The 19,067-nt window shown below is 34.4% G+C and overlaps 3 protein-coding genes across 3 annotated transcripts; 2 read left to right on the top strand and 1 right to left on the bottom strand.

The window, feature by feature from the left end:
• Window positions 1–2,524: 2,524 nt before the first annotated feature.
• Window positions 2,525–6,412, bottom strand: LOC21389821 (sphingosine kinase 1). The gene is made up of 10 exons (XM_010094326.2): window positions 5,842–6,412; window positions 5,290–5,412; window positions 5,085–5,185; window positions 4,760–4,832; window positions 4,480–4,566; window positions 4,305–4,382; window positions 4,116–4,186; window positions 3,471–3,767; window positions 3,133–3,255; window positions 2,525–2,976 (listed from the first exon to the last, which is right to left on the bottom strand). The coding sequence occupies exons 1-10, from the start codon at window positions 6,173–6,175 to the stop codon at window positions 2,785–2,787; spliced, it is 1,479 nt and encodes a 492-aa protein (XP_010092628.1). The 5' UTR covers window positions 6,176–6,412; the 3' UTR covers window positions 2,525–2,784.
• Window positions 6,413–8,570: 2,158 nt separating this feature from the next.
• Window positions 8,571–11,603, top strand: LOC21389822 (ribosomal RNA-processing protein 17). Its single transcript, XM_024163140.1, has 4 exons — window positions 8,571–8,721; window positions 8,796–8,901; window positions 10,309–10,435; window positions 11,022–11,603. The coding sequence occupies exons 1-4, from the start codon at window positions 8,603–8,605 to the stop codon at window positions 11,276–11,278; spliced, it is 609 nt and encodes a 202-aa protein (XP_024018908.1). The 5' UTR covers window positions 8,571–8,602; the 3' UTR covers window positions 11,279–11,603.
• A 2,712-nt stretch (window positions 11,604–14,315) lies between these two features.
• Window positions 14,316–18,698, top strand: LOC21389823 (calmodulin-binding protein 60 D). The gene is made up of 9 exons (XM_010094328.2): window positions 14,316–14,420; window positions 14,519–14,668; window positions 15,177–15,252; window positions 15,352–15,410; window positions 15,514–16,007; window positions 16,098–16,258; window positions 16,477–16,680; window positions 16,867–17,098; window positions 17,482–18,698. Exons 1-9 carry the CDS (start codon window positions 14,395–14,397, stop codon window positions 18,030–18,032), a joined length of 1,953 nt encoding a protein of 650 aa, XP_010092630.1. The 5' UTR covers window positions 14,316–14,394; the 3' UTR covers window positions 18,033–18,698.
• Window positions 18,699–19,067: the final 369 nt, after the last annotated feature.

Genomic DNA, 19,067 nt, shown 5'->3' on the forward strand with positions numbered 1-19,067 from the left:
AAGTAAATAATATATTTATCTTATATAAATACAGTGCTAAATAAATTATTTATGTTTAGTATTTACCCGTACCAATAAATTTACTATCAACTTTATCGTTTTAAAAATATGTTATTTACAACGATTATTGTTTGTTAAATTGGTCCATTTGTTTTAATGTAATATATTTTTAATATAATTTTTTAGGATTAATTCAGGAATGTCGAGGGCATAAAAAGTGAAAATCTTCCAAAATAAATGTGTCTGATGCAGATAAAAAACCTATTAGGCCCCGTTCGCTTTGTGTGTTCGAATTGTGTGGATTTAAATCTTTGAGTTTGAACTTAATTATATGTGAGTTTTCTGTAGTTCGAAATGGCGTTTGTAAGTGTAAAATCTAAACGATAAATAAAATTTGAACTATCGTTTGGTTACGTTATTAGAACTATGAATTTTTGAATTTGAGTTTTGAATAGTTGATTGGGTTAGAACCTTAAGAACTTTGGGAGAATAAAGTTGAGTTCAACTTCAATTTTGGATTCAAATGAATCCTAAATCTAAATTCAAGTTCAAAATGATATGCAATCAAATAAGAGTTTAAACTATATTTTGAGTTCAAACCCTCCAATTAAATAGCCTATTTATTTAAGGATAGGTGCGGTAATTTTCTCTAGATTTATATTTAAATTGCTCAGGGAACCTGACCTGACCAGTACCACTCAAGGCAGTAGTAAGAATAAGAGAATCAGTCTTCAGCACCACAATATACCAAGCTAAGGCTGCGTTTGGTATTGCTTTTCGCTCTAAAAATTAGCTTCTGCTTGTAGCATAAGCTTATTTTAGTGTTTGGTAAATCTCATCAAAAGTGTTTTTTGAAAAATTTTTGAAGAATGTACTATCAAAATAAAAAACAGCCCAAAGACAACTTTAACTTTTAGATTGTACGGGAATCAACATAGTACAATTAATAAAACTTTCATAATACTCATAATACCCCTAATGAAATTTAAAATTTACAATCTTTCCAATCTAAAATATTCATACTCGTAATATAATATAATATACTAATACAATAATATAATAGTAATATTATAACAAATAATATCATAATTGTATTAATAACTTTAATATTATTATTTTATCATATATTATGATATTATAATAATATTATAATTATTTTAATAATATGATATTATAATTATTATTTTATAATAATATTATATATTATATTGTATTGATATAATTATATTTATTATATTAATAAAAATATGATATTAATAGTATAATATATCATAATTATATAATATGTTATTTAATAATAGTTTTATTATATTCTATTAAATATAATAATAAATATATATTATATTGTAATTATATATTATATTCTATTATAATATAATCGTAATTTTTAACTTTTTACATTAATTTAACATTATAATTTATTAAACGCTATTACACTGATTTTAGAACCAGCACATCTACTATAATTATAGTTTACCAAATACTCAACTGTTTTTTATAATAACTGTTTTTTCTTTTAGCACAACTAAAAACAATTTTTCTAAAATCTAGAACAATACCAAAGCTAGCTTAAGGACACTGCTCACGAGCAGCAAGACAGCAATCGGAGTTCGGTAGAAATGATACTATCTGAGTTTGTGCTTATATGGTTTTTTACTTTTGTTTTTACAAATCTTTTAAACTATGACCAGACTTAATATATATAAAAATTTGTAATTAATTAATGAGGGTATAAATGACATTTTACAGGATAAACAATCAGCCATATGCAGTTGGACAATCAGCCATATGCAGTTACTGCAGTGCCAAGCTTGCAGAAAGTCGATCATTTTTGGGCCTTTGACAAGAATCAGTTTCACCATTTATGGCAATGAAGGAATTTTATGTTAGGAATGTTCTAGCGTTCAAGCACGTTTCTTAATGTTACATTATAATCATTATTATAACAAAAATAATAATATGTCAACTTCCACTTAACTCTTTTTATTTTTTGACATTTTAACTCTTTTTCATAGTTTTCTCTTTTTTGATTGAAATTAACCTCAACTGAACTTGGTGAATATTCCAAATTCTAGAGTGTTTTTTTTTTTTTTTTTTGAATATCGTCCTTTTTTTTTCATAGCGCTTCGAAGTCATTTTCATTTCACCACCATCGAGGTAAAATGGTAACCGACTGAATTACCTACCACTATTGAAGCAAAGAAAGAAATGTGAGAATTCAACTAGTACAGTTATTCAGAAAAAAAAAAAAAAAAAAAAAAAAAAAAACCAAGCAAAACCCCTTTTTCAAAACCCAACAAAAAAAAAAAAAAAAAAAAAAAACCTAGTGCAGTTATATTGCCAACTTTATTCTTGATCACTCGTTTCTTCAGTCTTGCATTGCAAGCAACTAATTTGTCAGCAAGGGAACTCTTTTTTTCATTATTTTTTTCTACAACCGAGCATTTTATGAAAATAACCAACATCAAAGGGAAGAGAAAATGAAAGAACATATTAGAAGGAACATTATTTGAAACACAACTTCTTAGATTAACTTCAAACCAAAAGAACACAAATATTGAATCGAAAGATTAACTGCACATTACTTTTAAATATGATTCTTGGCTGTGACAAAACTATTTGAGCAAGTACATAGATCGGTCATTGGCATATCCTCTCTCGTTTCTTATTTCCCATCTGATTCTACAGAGGCTGAACAGTTAAGGCCCAGTTGTTTTTTCCCTTTTTTTTGGGGGGGGGGGAGGGAATGGCAAATATCTCAAAAATTACTTGTAAAATATTGTTCTATAAAGGGGAAAATAAGGTAGCCAAACCTTGATCAACTGCCAGTTGAAATTTATCATAGGCCATCAGGGTCTTCTGATCACACTTGTAAGTTCCTTTGCCTCTGGCCAAGACTTCACCGTCCGAGTCTATTATCCCTTCCCTTGTTGGATCTTCTGCAAGTGGACCGGGTTCCAAAATGAATGCTTTCACCTGTAGTGTAAAAAGACAAATTTGAATTTGATCAAAAGGCTAATTTTACATTTTCTCCAGCAAATCCTTTTCCTATTAGTAAACAAAGGATGATAAATTCTCCTGAAAAAGGTATAAACCTGAAAATATAAAAGTGCTGTAATTTGATTCACTCACCTTTAAGTATGTAACATAAGGTGAATTGACATGATTCCCATTGTTCAGTTCCCCCATCAATGAGAGCAAGGCTAATTTTGGGCAGTCCCTCATGATGATCAAGTCAATATAGCCATCTGAAAACTGCACATCACAAGGCAAAAAGAAATATGGCGGGCAGTTAAACTATAACGTATAACCTATGTGAATGTTACTATCTGTAATATGACGTCAAGATTTAGATTCATGTCAAAGATTAAACCAATTTGTCTAGAAAAAAAAGGCAAAAAGAAGAATAAGAACTGTAAAGGAAGAAGTATCAAATTGCAGCGCACATATCAATTAAAGCGTAGCCGGACCTTGGCCTGAGGCGCTGCCATTGTGTTTTCACTCCCCCAAGGTACATTGTGAAGCCAAACTGAAACAAATGGTCCATTAATGGTTCTCCAGTCCATAATATGCAAATCACTGTCAGGTCCTTGGTATCCATGCCTTTGCAACTTCACAGGCTCCACTTCAGTTGGACCGCCAACATTTTGCTTACTAGTAGTTTCACTCTTATAACTAGTAGGTTCTCCATATCCTTCAAAGCCAGGTGCGGGCACAAAAGAAATACGCCCATTGTATTTCCTCAAACTAAAAACTCGTTGTAGACCCTAAGGAACAAAAAGCCATGTGAAAGTAAGGAATTTGATCTCACACGAGGAATGAAGAGATATATGAACATATAAAGTTAGCAGTATAGTATTATGACATTTCTTTTCAGATATGAACTCTTCTTGCATACAAACTAATTAAGAGAACAAGTAACTTCGTTCAAATTCAACCAAATAAAGGAGAAATATTTATTTTTCTCAAAATACTAGTAGCTTCTGATAATAGAATAACAGTCAAGAAAGTCTTTACGATAAGAATGATTCTCTCAGTAGATACAGAAACAAATTACTAAGACGAGCAGTAGTATAATCACATTGGAAATAGGGAAACAAGTTAATGAGACATACATAGAAATCAAGACGAGCACTTCCCATCCACCGATACTTTTCAGACTCGATGTCAATATCTGCTATCAGACCTGATATGAATGATCACAGAATCAGGAAAAATATCCATAAGAATTATACTAGTACAACCCAATAACATACTTCATTCATGCATCAACACAATATAGAGCTGATTGTACTTTGGCTTACCCCATGCAAGCATCAATACGCTAAAGAATTTGGTCTCCCCTTGCAAGATTGTAGTTACGTCTAGTGGGCGCTTGTGGCCTATCAGTAGGAAAAACATGAAAACATTGTTCCATCAAAACTAATAGAAAAGATTAGCATAACAAGAGAAAAAGTTCCACTGAACACAATATCTAACCTCGAATAATGGCAAGAACAGCATTAAATACAGCACACGGTTCACCAACAGAATCCAGAAGAGATTTTGCCATACCATTGCCAGTACCTATATGGTAACATTCTTGTCAAAAATTTTGTTTTAAACAAGTCCGTAGAACGCTCATTTTCATTGACTAAATAGACTTATAAAAGGTATATTCGCCAAATAACAATTTATCCTGAAAAAAACTAAAACTAAACCACCATTACATTTTTTTTTAAAGTAAGACACAATGTGTGAGAGAAAGAGCATGATGAACCTGCAGGAACGACTCCAAGAGGCGTCTTTATAGCAGTTTCCCAATCTCCTCTTTCAAGCAGTCCATTTACAATCTACTACAATGTGCAAAATTTGTAAGAACAGTAACGTACAATGGAAGAGAGAACAAAACCTTTCACAAATATGTCATATACATAAACAAAAACAAAATCCCAAAAAGAAAAATCTTAATAATTATGGCAAACAAATACGCCAATTTTAAGTAAATTCTTCAGACTAGTTGCTTTCGCAACCACATAGAAGTATTCCTACTAAACAAAAAACATAAAATACTGTTCTTCAAGTAGTCACTAATAGCCACCAACCTCAACAAGAATCCCATCCCCGCTAACACAAACAATGCCGTCATACTTCGAAAGATCCATTGTTTTAGCCACTTCTTTTGCATGCAATTGATATTTGGTTTCTGCCGATTTGATCAAGAAAATAATTAAGAAAAAAATTACCATCCAAACTTCAGGAACCATATGCATAAAAGTTCATAGTTTAATGATTTGATTGGATCCAAACCTTGCAATGTTAACTGGATATCAGCATCCTCAAGAAGAGGTTTTACTTGATCAGAAAATATCTTCGAAGCTGATTTCTTCCCACCAAATGGATTGACAAACACATATAGCCTCTTAGGCCGGCCTATCACAAATACAAGAGATTATGTAGAACAATTACAAGCTATGAATTTCATTTTCCAAAATGAAAGACATTATACTAATAAGAACACTAATTTAACTTTATACAAAATAGATAACATTCAACTTTGTTTTGGTTTATTCAAATTGGACACCAAAAGTTCGAACCTTAAAAACTTTCCTTCATTTTCCCGCATTTTCCCCACAACCAAACACATGAAAATCCAAAAACGAATACATAAAGCCGAAAAAAAAAATTTACCAAGAGAACACTAATTTAACTTTATACAAAATAGATAACATTCAACTTTGTTTTGGTTTATTCAAATTGGACCCCAAAAGTTCGAGCCTTAAAAACTTTCCTTCATTTTCCCCACAACCAAACACATGAAAATCCAAAAACGAATACATAAAGCCGAAAAAAAAAATTTACCAAGAGAATCGATGAATTCACGGAGCTTCAGGCACAAGAGCTTCTGCGAGTCCTCAGACGAGAACAGAAAGACGAAGTTCTTCCGCACCAGAGCTCCCCTGCTCCCGAAGCAGAGGATTCCGCCACCGCCTTCCACGACGGTCCTTATCTCGAGCTTCGAGCCGTCCGTCGCGAAGCCGAGGACCTCCTTCTCGACGGTCAAACTCCGTTGACCGCCCTCCGACCACCGGATGACGCCGTCAGCTGACAGCGTTAACGGCGTATAAACGCCGTTGACGGCGACCCTATCGGAGAACACGGGTCGCCGCGATTGCTCTGGCTCGGGTTGGTCCATGTCGCCGTTAATCGGTTCAGGAGTCGTTTTCGGTTTTTTTTTAGTTGAAATATTGAGAAAACCGGTTTGCTTGGAACCTTTGGATTGGTGGTATTAGGGGAGAGTCGTGAGGAATAAAAAATTTAAAAAGTAGAAATAAAGAAAGTTCGATTGTTGGGAGCGAAACGGAAAGAAGGAAAAACGTCGATGCGTTGGAGTTGGAGAAGTGTCTCGAGGTGTACGCCAAGTAGCCAAAGTTTGTTTATTTCAGTTTGGTTTGATAACGCCACGCGCCTTTGGCGGCTGCTCTATTATTTCTCTGTTCTCACAGGTTTTTCTATTTTGGTTCTTAAAAAAAAATAGAGTTTTTCCTATATTCCCTCTAATAAAATTGACGTTATGTCTTTAGAATTAATAAAAGGTAGTTGCATGTTAGTTTTATCTTTTTACAACTCAAATTATAATTTAAATTTTTTTATTACAATACTATTTTTATAAAAATTTAAATTTAATTTTTTTATTATAATGTTTTCTCTCACATAAAAATATTTAAATTTTAATTTGAGTTGCCAAAACAACACACTTAATTATACATTTTGAAAAATAATCGTGCCATTTGTAAAACATTTTAATTTTCAAGTGTTTCACGAACATTAAGATGACGTTTGGTTTATATATTCAGAATCATGATTTAAAATTATTTTCATTTTACGTGTATTTTGTGTGAGATAAAATACCGTAGAGAACTATAAATCATGATTCATAATCATTGACGAATATAGGAAACAAATTTCACCTAAAAATAACGTTTCGCTTTTTATATGGCTGTTTTGTAAACTTTGAGCTATCACGTGATGGTCTTGTGATTGAATTTTAATAATTTTCATCCTTAATTTTATGTTCAAATACGAAAATTGTCAAAAGAAAAACTTTAGGTGTAATGAAGTTTAGAATGTTCTTCTTCTTCTTTTTTTTTTTTTTTTTGTAAGTTTAAAATTAAAACTGTCAACAACCAAAAAATCTAGTCGCTCCTGTTGGTGATATCCTATAAAGATAATGTGCAACTTTTTTTTTTTTTCCCCTCTTGCTCCAGAGGATAAGGTTCAACCTACCATACATTCTCATTTCTCAGCCATTTTCTTCTTATTTTATCTCTTCCCCGTCGATAATTCTTATGCAATCATTTTTGAATAGATCTTGTTGCTATTTGAATGACGGTAAAGATCCTTTATTCATATCCATATTTGCAATTGTTTTCACATTAAAATGTCTAACCGGACCACCAATCTGGTCTTATTAGAATAACTCGTTTGTTTTATGCGTTTAAATTTATAATTTTGATTATGTTTTAGTGTTTTTATCTTAAAAAAAATTAAATTTCAAATATCAAAATAAAAAAATATTAATTTAAACGCATCAAATAAATAAGTCATGATAAATAAATTGAAGATAATGTCAAAAATTCAAAAACGCACCAGCCTCATATCTTGAAAAAATCTCTCCCATACCAACTTATTTGTTTGTGTGAAGTACACTTGAATGAATAAATATGATTTTTTTTTCTGCACGTCCCAACCTTAGGAGGTTTACGACCTTTTCTTTAATAAATGTAATACTGTACTATAAATGCAATCATTAAATTTATATACATTAATGTATTCTTTTTTTTACGGGCATTAAGGTATTTAATTCTTATGTACATATACATTTAAAACGGTGTTGTTGTTGGTTTCATGATGTTATACACGAAGCCATTTCTTTTTTTTTTTTTTTTTTTTTTTTTTTTTTTCTTTTTTTTTTTTTTTTTTTTTTATGATTCTCATTCTTTTATTTTCTTTTTTCTTTTCTTTTTCCTTTTTTTTTTGTTGGCTAAAAGTGGTAAGCTTCTTAGTTGGCCACTCTATAAACGTGTTGTTGGTTTCATGAGGGCATAATATGTTTGCTTTCAGCCAGTGCCGGGATTGTCGGCGGTTTCTAATGGTTTACCGACCGGAAACTAGATGGTAACTCGTATCACAGTGGATACTAGCTGGTATTAATATAGATATTGTCGTCTCGTTTATTTCACCAATTTGAATTTTGTTACAGTAAAAAATTTTCAAAAATAGTCACATTTAACTTTTTTATTACAGTAAAAAATTTTTACATAAAATCACATCTCAAATCGAATTAAAAACTCAAATCAGCAAACTAAACGAGTCATAAAACTATATTTGGTAATTTAAAAATAAAGTATTGACACACGTTATTTTCTGTAATAAAATAAGTCAATCCAAGCATTGGAAATAAGGTATTTGTGTTAAGAGCCCAACCGTGATTTTATGGGCCGGGCCTATAAGAACAAAAACCCACAAAACAAACCAATCAAAAGGCCCGAACCGGCCCGTTAAGACTGAGAAACGAGTTGTTTCTGTGCACCTTTTTTGGCGCAGCAAAGAGCGAGCAACGATGGCAGATGAGGTCGAACAACAGCCAATTGAGGCCGCGCCGTCGCGGGGTCGCCACATAGCGAAGAGGGCTCTCAGAAATAAAGCTCTTTCCATCACTTTCGACGAGAAAGATCTCAGGTAACAAGCTTTTTCAATCATATTATCTTAATCCACGAGTTGTGTTTTGAACTTGGGTTTTTTGGTCTGAGAAGGAACTATGTAACTGGGTTTCACAAGAGGAAGAAGAAACGAAGAAAGGAAGCCCGGAAGCAACAAGAGGAGGCTCAAAGGAGAAAGCGCATTGAGGAGCGCAAAAAGGTTTTTTTTTTTTTTTTTTTTTTCCAATACCATATACTATATTCCACTTGGTGCTATTTGTGTATGTATCTTTTGTTGCGAAGAGTTTTATATATATGTGTGTGTGTGTGTGCGCGCAGATGGATTGAATCCCAGTTGGGGTGTGTGTGTGGTTTTTTTTTTTTTTTTTTTTTTTTAAATGATCAAAAGAACCTAATTGAGTTTTACGGAATTCAGAAGAAATTTGCAAAATGATTAACTTTTTTATTGTTTGTTTAAGAGTGATCAAGCCATTAAGGAAAGGGGTGATTCTGGGTTAATTATGTTGCCTACTCTCTATGCTATTTTTGTAAGAAAGTCATGAAGCTATGGCTGTATTAGTTTGTCATAACTCATATGGGATATGGTGTCTCAATAACCCTAGTTCTCCCTCCTTTTTCCCTTTTCTTTTTCTGGACCTTTAGCACATTATTTTGTCTAAGACGTTGTTTTTCTTAGAGGGTCAAATCTAAGTTTTGTGATTTTTCTATTTAACTTTTTCATGTAAAAGAACTCCAATCATGATTTAATGACGAACGAAGAACTTGGTACGGATCATTTCATGTATCTGATCTAACAATTGCAAGAGTTGGGATTTTGTTTCATGCATTAGCACTAATTCAAACAAGGTATTGCATTTGTAGTCTATATATATACATATAATCATATATATGTGGAAAATTGTGAAGACATGAACATAGTTCATACTTATCAACCTGCAGCAGCGTCATTTTTGGAAGTAGAAGCGTACTTATTTTAGCTTATTGGCTTCTAATAAACCTTGACTGGTAGGTGTTTTCTGAGAAGAAAATAAAAGAGACACTCTGATGTGTTGAGTGAATCTAAACTATTCACGTTGGCTCCACCTAGTGAGAGCTTTTAATAGTCGAAGCGTGTAAAATTGATGGTATTATGTGTTATACCACGGAAGCCTTCTGCCAAAACCTCTCTGTTTTTCAACACTGATTTAGATTCAAGACTATTTATGACGTCATTAATGTTTGGTCATATTTTGAAGATGCTTTGAAGGGGATTGTGGGACTGTAAGGAATGTGATTTCAAAGATGCTAGGAAGTGGATTGTGGGACAGGAAGGGTTGTGACAAATAAACCAAACTGCCCTAGTTCTAATTGGCAACCGTGTTTATTTTCTCGGTTTTTTCATGATTTCATTATGTATCTGCTGCATGTGTGCAATTGCACGGCGGATTATGACAGATGACAGTCCTGCTTGCGGACAGCAATCATGTATCTTTTCTAGTGTTTTATGATTTTTCAATGCATCCACTGCATGTGAATTCACCCTCACATTGCATGTCCATGTTCTTACATGAAAGTTAAGAGAACATCTGAGCGTTCATTTTCTTATGTGGGGTAAGTTATGTTGCAGAGGAGGCTAGAAAGAGATATTGCCTTATATGGTGGAGCTCCACCAGCTGCTGATTCAATAGTCAATGGCAGTGACAGTGAGTTCAGTGAGGAGGATGAAGATAGTGATCCAGTTCCGTCAGTTTCTGGTATAATTCTTAAACCCATTTTACCACATTCAAACCCGAAACATACATTAGCTACAAAGTCTATGTTTGTCTTATTATATTACACTGGTAGCATATTGTAAGCTGGGCTAGGTTAGGTTAGGTACCTTGGTTTGCTAGGCCCACTTACCAATTACCCCACATTCCTAACTTATTCTATTTTGGCATTACGGGACAGTTTCGATTCCTCATGGTTATCATTTTGGTTGAATTCAAATGACACGGATGTCTATTGTCATAATACTCTTGATAAAATGCCAAAGGGACAGACCGCCTTTTTCTTCGTACCATCATGATGCCTCTGTACCGGTAACCACAGTTGTAAATGGAGGACTGATGAATTTAGACATGTTCAGAGTCACCTTCAAGAATCACATCTATCAATGCTAAACAATGAAACCATGTCAAATTTGCCTGTTTCAAATGCACTAAAAACACTTAAAAAAACTTTTCTGCATATTATTTCTTCCATTATACATGCCAAAAATTTGAGTACTATATATTCTATAATGCGCAAGTCTTGTGCTTAACCATCATCTGATTGTGATCTTTTCATTTTTGTTCGCAGGCACATCAACATATGACAATGGTGACCTAAAAGTCACGGTGACAACAAGCGAAATCTCTCGCGAGGACGAAGCCTTTCCAATTGAAAAGATAGGGGAACGGGCGGTAGCCCAATCTGTTACCGCTCAAAGAAAGCACAATGTGCCTGTGACTAAGAAGAAACCGTTCAAGAGAGTTGCGAGAAGTAAATCGAGGCCAAAATCCCACAACAGAAAAGATAAGAAGAAAGCAAAGAAAAAGGGCAAGAAAGGGAGGTAGCTGATTAGGAACTTCCTCTTGGTTCTGTGGCTTTAGTCCTTGCTTCAAAGTTCAAACAGGTCTTAAATCTGTGTGGCTATAATTTTGACGCTCTCTTATCTAACTTGTTTGTCTCTTTAAAGGATCATGTGGTTCCACAACATAACAAAAACATAAAGAGTGGTCCACATGTGAATGCCTTAATGATTTTATCTTGGGAGCATTGTTGCTATCAAAGTCTGTTATCATGTAATTGTCAATGAAAAGATGCTCATTCACTCTTGTATTTTTTAAAAGAAACTATTCGTGGTTGATAATCCAATAATGTTTTGAATGGTTTATGTTTTATTAGCACTAATAAAAAATTATTTTAAAGTAAGGCACTAGTTTTGATTATTTATTTTTGTCACTGCTATGTCGGTTGGCCAATAATTATCGCAGCACAAGATGACAAATAGCCAATTTGTAAATGAAGTAAAATTAATGGTTGTTTGTTTGGTTGGTTTTCTTGTTTAATGTTTTTTTTTTTTTCTTTGTGTCGGAAAATAATTGCAGAATTGAAAATCCCTGAATCAAAAAGATCCAAATACTAAACTCTTGCCCTAATATAAAGTCATGCGACCACCTCCCTGAGTCCCTGACTCAGTGACGGTTCTCCGACGAGTCGCAAGGAATCGCATCCATCGACAACCACCTACTGTGATGAACGACACCATCGTGGCACATGATCTCCCGGTGACAAATCTCTTTGGGACCTGAGCTTTTCATGAAAACGCAACCCAACAAGAAGCAACGCTTGATTGCAAAGATGACATGTTGCGAAATAGCAAATCTAGGAATTCATTTATTTGAAAAATCCGGCTGTTTCTAGGTTTTAGAAAGTACATCCATGTACAATAATTTCTGTTACTATAAATAATTACTTGAATTTTGGTAGCACTTTTTATTTCTTTTATTTCAATGTAAGGAAAACAAAAAAAAAATCCTGGTTTAAATATATGACTTTTCACTCCAAGCTGTGGCTTGTATTCCCTTCTTGTTGTGGGTCCTTTTCCGGAAGAGAAAATACAAGGTTCCTTAATTGACATACTTGTGCACGACCCACGTATCAAAAATACTTGTGCACGAACCATAATGATGGACGTATAATTGGGACCACCGATTATTCATTTCTCAATTCTATACTTTTGTGCTTGAAAATTTGATTGCATTTTGAACAGAAATATAGAAAATTCAATTTTGTAATTTTTTTTAAGGAATATTATCTGATACACTTAACGTATTAGTAGATCATGTTTTTTTAACTATTAAATCTGCGTATTTTTTTTTATTTTTACGTGTATTTTATACATATTTAACAGATACAAAATTTGACTTACAACATACAAAAAAGTCTATTTTTTTTTTTAAATTTGACTTACAACATACAAAAAAGTCTATTTTTTTAAAAAAATAAAAGAAAAATGAAAACGTAGGCAGTTTCAGTTGTGGTCCACATGCACCTGACCAGTTCAACAACTGTAGTACCGAACAAAGGAGACTAGGAATCAACCCATCATTACCCATACTTGTTCTTTGTAAGGTCCTTGGAGGCATAAATAATTGGGTTTTTTTTTTTTTTTTTTTTTTTTTTTGAGAATTTGTGAAATCATGCGGGGACTTTAAAATCTACCTTTACTTTCACGTGCTTTAGTGCTGGATTGCACTACACTTTAACTACTTGGTCAAGCGAATTATTTTTTGTTTCTTTTTCTCTTTATTCCTCATCCATAACATGCATAAAAAAATTAGCCGAAATTCAAATTGTATATACTAATATTTTTTGTTAGTAGATAAGCGTTCATCTCACACATTCACGAAATACATTAGGGCCCGTTTAGTTTGCTGATTCAAATTTTTAATTCGAGTTTAGATGTGATTTTATGTAAGAGCTTTTTACTGTAGCAAAAAAGTTAGATGTGATTATTTGTGAGAGTTTTTTACTGTAACAAAACTCGACTTAACGAAATGAACGGGGCCGTAACATCTTGATGGGATTTGGTTGGAAAGTGAGGTAAAATTAGGGTTAACAGTAAGCGTTTATGAGGTAACATTCTAATGCCGTTTCGGCTTGTTTTTTTTGTCCTTACTGCCTAGTCTTTGAATTGTCCAATTTTGGGCTATGTTTCTTTATGCCGTATTGGCATTTTCCAAAATTTCTAGTCCGACTAGATAATTCCATATTTTCAAATCTCATCATCGCCATCCAATATCTACTTGAAAGGGATTTGGGAAAACAAAAGAAGAAAAGGTGAAATTGATTTTGATTCCATTTTCACCTCACCTTTAATTTGACTAAAATAAAACTGTCTTATTTATCATATTTCAATTTAAATGATCAATTAATGACACATTAATGCCAATATTTGGACAAAGGAAGTGGGTTCCAGAATCCAAACACAAAACGCCAAATCCAACGGTCCGTATCACTTTAGACAAGTCCTCACGGCACATGGTGTGCACACGCGCACACACAACACAAACAAACACCTCTCCTCTCCAAATCTTATCCATCACGTGGCAGAATGTTTAAAAAATTGGAAAAAGATTCCCACCAATCGGCGGTGTAGATCAGACTAGGTAGGCTCCAGAGAGATCTCAGCCAACTACCACTGATAAGATAAATAAGAAAAAGAAAAAAGAAAATTAAAATCATAGTACAGTACAGTAGAAGTTGGACAAAAGAAAAAGGCGATTTTCTCGGATGTTTCGTAAACGTTAGCTGAGAAAATTCGCAGACGCTTCGACGAAACTTCTCTCAGATTCTCAAAAAAAAAAATCCCCTTCAAAAACTCTCTTCGCTTCCACTTTCCCGCTCGCTTTTCTCTTTTCCGTTTCTCTTTTCTTCTTCTTATCTTGTTGATGATTTGGTTTTGATTCTGATTCCGCTTGATAATATGTAAAAAATTCGCTCTCTTTTGGATCGGACGTTGTTTGGTTGCCGAGAAAGTAACTAGGGAAGTGAAGGAAAGGAGAGAGAGAGAGAGAGGAGTAGAGGAATTCTTAGAGAGAGAGAGAGAGAGAGAGAGAGGAGTAGAAGAATTCTTTTGGTTTTGTTGTTGTTGTTTTTTTTTTTTTGGGGTTGTTTTCTGCGCGAAATGGACGATTCAAGACAAACTTTGAGGTAATAAGGTCGAAAAGGTTCAAAAAGTTGTGTCTTAATTTCGATTTTTGATTTTTTTTTATTTTGTTTTGGCGATTTTGTTTCTCGCACTTTCTCAGCAACCAAACGGGGAGGTTTAGGTTGGACGCGATGAAGATGCAAACTAGGTACATGGAGAGATCGAACAGCGTGGTGAGGGAAAAGCGAGGTTTGGATTCAGCTTCAGCTGAAGAAGGTCAGCCGGATAGGAAAAGACCTGCTCTTGCCAGGTATTTCCTTTTTCAAAAGCTTCATTTTTTCTACAATTTGTTCAACTTTTGAGTTCTTTATTATCAGTGTTCTTTATTTTTATGTTTATTTTTATCATTATTCTTTTTGAATATGGTGACTACGTTGAGCGAGATGAACGTTACAGGTAGGTGAGGATTAGTAAGTTGTGTCCCTCTGACGGTTCTTTTGTAGCAGGAAATATGAAATCTTTCAATATGTGAAGCTTTATGTGTGACAAATATAATATTCGAGTTCAACTAAGACAAGAGATACTATACTTGTTGGGATACTGGGAATAAGAGAATAGAATAAGTTATTGATTTAATTATTTACTTCTTAGTTCTTTTTTTCCACTTCTTATAACCTTTACTTTTAAGTGTTAGATTAATTCCTCTTAAAAAAAAAAGAAGAAGATTAACAATTTGTATCGCTTGGACTTGTGATAATTTTGGTGGGTTTTTGTAATCGTGAACTCGTTATTAATTGTCGTGTTGAATTTGAATGTAGCGTAATTGTTGAAGCTCTAAAGGTGGATAGTCTGCAAAAACTTTGCTCTTCACTGGAGCCTATTCTTCGTAGAGTTGTAAGATAGCTTAGTCTCCTTTAAAAGTCAAACAATTTTGGAGTTCTTTTTCAATTTTCAAGGTAGTATTCTTAATTAGCTACCTTTAATGCTTAACAGGTTAGTGAAGAAGTGGAGCGTGCTTTAGCAAAGCTAGGCCCTGCCAAACTCACTGGGAGGTATTACAATTTTTCTTTTAAACTCTTTTTGTCGGCTGCTTTTAACTCTCACTTCAGTATGTTTCTTCAGATGTTTATTCTTCTAATGGTTAAGAACTTGCAGGTCTTCCCCAAAACGTATAGGAGGGCCTGATGGAAGAGACTTGCAGCTGCACTTCAGGTCGAGGTTGTCGCTCCCTCTCTTTACAGGTGGGAAAGTAGAAGGAGAGCAGGGTGCTGCAATCCACATTGTCTTGATTGATGCCAATACAGGCCACGTTGTCACAATAGGCCCAGAATCCTCCGTGAAACTAGATATTATTGTGCTCGAAGGTGATTTTAACAATGAGGATGATGATAACTGGACTCAAGAAGAATTTGACAGCCATGTGGTGAAAGAGCGTGAAGGTAAACGGCCGTTGCTAACTGGAGATCTTCAAGTGACGATGAAGGAAGGTGTAGGAACACTAGGGGAGTTGACATTTACCGACAACTCTAGCTGGATAAGGAGCAGGAAGTTCAGGCTTGGACTAAAGGTTGCCTCCGGCTCTTGTGAGGGTATTCGAATTCGTGAAGCAAAAACAGAAGCATTCACTGTTAAGGATCATCGGGGAGAATGTGAGTTGATAACTAGTGGCTATACTTTTATTCCATATTTCGTGTGTTTCTCTTTCTTTTTTAAAAATGATTAAATATTTTGGTTTTCAGTATACAAGAAACACTATCCTCCTGGACTAAATGATGAAGTTTGGAGATTAGAGAAAATTGGCAAAGATGGGTCCTTTCACAAGAGGTTGAATAAAGCTGGAATCTATACAGTTGAAGATTTCCTGCGACTTGTGGTTAGGGATTCACAGAGATTGAGAAATGTGAGTGGGATTTATTTGTTTGTCAATTGATCTTTGTAAATGGATGTATATGTGTCTGTATATCTGTGTACGTACACACATGCATATATATGAACACAGCACACGCACACACACACACTCTTATTTATATATATGTTGTAGATACTAGATACAAGTACTGAAGTACTTATATTGTAGATACATGGTGCATTTTCTAATTCATTGTTCAAATGCTTCAGATTCTTGGAAGTGGCATGTCAAATAAGATGTGGGATGTTCTTGTAGAGCATGCAAAGACGTGTGTCCTAAGTGGGAAGCTTTATGTGTACTATCCTGATGACGAGAGAAGTGTTGGCGTTGTTTTCAACAATATCTATGAGTTGAGTGGCTTAATTGCCAATAGTCAATATTACTCTGCCGATTCTCTTTCTGACAGTCAGAAGGTAAAGAAATTTGTCTGTTGCAAGTGACTACGAAATTCCATAATAATAAGCTAAAATAATCCTGTTCTGTAGTAGTTTTAACTTGATTGTAGCTTCTTTTTTTATTTTTTATTTTTATTTTTTTTTACTTTTAAGTTATGCCAAATTATTGGCTGAGAAAACTGTGAATGGTTGTGGTCCTTGTAGGTCTATGTGGACACTTTGGTGAAGAAGGCATATGACAACTGGATGCATGTTATAGAGTACGACGGAAAGTCTCTTTTAAGCTCTCAGTCGCATAACAGTTCCTGTGCTTCTGAAATGATTACTCCAATTGCCTCTCAAGATTATTCCAACTCGTTTGACCAGCAGTTCACGCTACCAGCACTGCCGGTTGCTGTTCCTTCAGAGCAGCCCACTATCGATCCAGGCCTCACTGGTATATATTCCGCAGTACAAAATCGTTATATATTTGAATTCCTAACTTAAGCTTGAAACTTTGCCAAGGACAGTTAAAAGTGTGGCAACTCAAATTATGGCTGCTAATTAATGATAATGATTCAGAAAAGCAGTCATCACCCGCTACTGTGCTGTAATGCCTAACTATTCTCCTTTAATGCTCAATCACTAAGACCAAATCCCGGGGTGTACATTGGTGTGGGTTGTAGTGTGACCATTTTAAACCCACCTGTCACTCCTAAGAAATAGCATTTCTGATTATAAAAGAAGTTTTAGTTTTTGTTCCCCAATTTGTATTTACTCTGTTTTATTCAAGTTGAATCTTTGATTTGGTTGCTAACGGTGCATGATCTCTCCGTCCAGGCTACAATGACGGTATGGCTACCAGTTTCTCTATACCGTCACAGAATGCAAATCTCAATGCTCCTGTTAGCTTCGTTGGCTCTTCATTCGCTTTACAAAATCAGTTGCCCAGCACATCAAACCAAACTCAACTCCAAAGAAGTGAAAATGTTCTTACCCTTGGTCCTCCACAGTCATCCACATCAGGCTTCCAGAATGTTGGTGCATCCAATCTCACATCCTTTAGGGGAGTGGACGACTTCTTCTCGGAGGAAGAGATTCGTATGAGAAGCCATGAGATGCTTGAGAATGAAGATATGCAACACTTGCTTCACATATTCAACATGGGAGGCCACGGTCACGTTCCCAACGTTGTGGAAGATGGGTACCCCTATTCATCAGGGTACATGCCCAATACATCCCTCAACTACAACCTCAACGATGACCGAACCCGTTCTGGAAAAGCTGTTGTTGGTTGGCTTAAGCTCAAGGCAGCCCTCAGATGGGGCATTTTTGTCAGGAAGAGAGCTGCCGAGAGACGTGCTCAACTTGTTGAGTTGGATGATTCATAAACGTGGCACACAGGGCAAAGCAGATCCGGTTTTGGTTTTTCAACTGTCAATAGGCTTCATCTTCTGTGTCTACCCAAATTCCCTATCGGGCTGAAGTTTCTAACAGAAGCAATGACTCCGGTCTCAGCTTGAGCCGTCCGGTTTTAGCTCCTAAATCTAAGCACCAGCCATTGCTTGGATTGTAAACCTGACTGACGTCTTGGAACTTCTATGTTTGTACAGTTTCCTGCCTGTACAGTAAGCGAGCTTTATCCCATCTGATTATTAGCGTGGTTTTACTTTTTAAGGAAGGTGTTACTCAACATCTATTTTGCAAGCCTAGAAAGAACTGACAGATCTGAGCTGTTTCAACTGAAGATGTTTGCTGACCTGAGACTCACATGATTTTCAGTAGGAAAACGTTTCGCAAGCTTGACTTAGCACGGGCCTAAGCCTCTGAGGTGTTTTTTCTTGTTGCAATAATTGTCCTCATGCTAGTCAGTTCATTGTTGTAATCATAGTTGTTTTTTGTTGTTGTTTTTTTGTTTTTTGGCTGAATGTAGTAGTTAGTGAAGAAGACCAGAACGGTCAGCGTCTGTTTTATTTGTTATTTGTATCTGTAACACGAGAATAAATAATGGTTGCCGTATCAACTGTTATTGCTGGATGATAATAGGTTTTGCTCAATGTCTTGATACTATCTAGTTCTGTAATTTTATTTACTTGACACCTAACAAATTAGGTACTCATGTGATTTACTTTTTATTTTTTATTTTTTATATATATATTAAGCTTTGAAAGTTGCAAAATTAAAGTTTTATTTTAAAAATAATTAAAAAAATGTAAAAGTTGTATTGATTATATGAAAGAAGTGAACATTTTAACCAATAATAATTAAATGTTAAATTTTTCAAAAAATAAAACATGAGAAATTTGATAAAATTGCATTGAAAAGTTTTTTTCACTTAAATATTAAATTTGTTATTGACATATTAATTTGTAATCAGTCTTGAACGACTTTCCTATCCAAGCACAAGTATACCAGTTTTTTTGTTT

This window comes from Morus notabilis, unplaced genomic scaffold (assembly GCF_000414095.1).
Source record: "Morus notabilis unplaced genomic scaffold, ASM41409v2 Scaffold2307, whole genome shotgun sequence".
Lineage (NCBI taxonomy): Eukaryota > Viridiplantae > Streptophyta > Magnoliopsida > Rosales > Moraceae > Morus > Morus notabilis.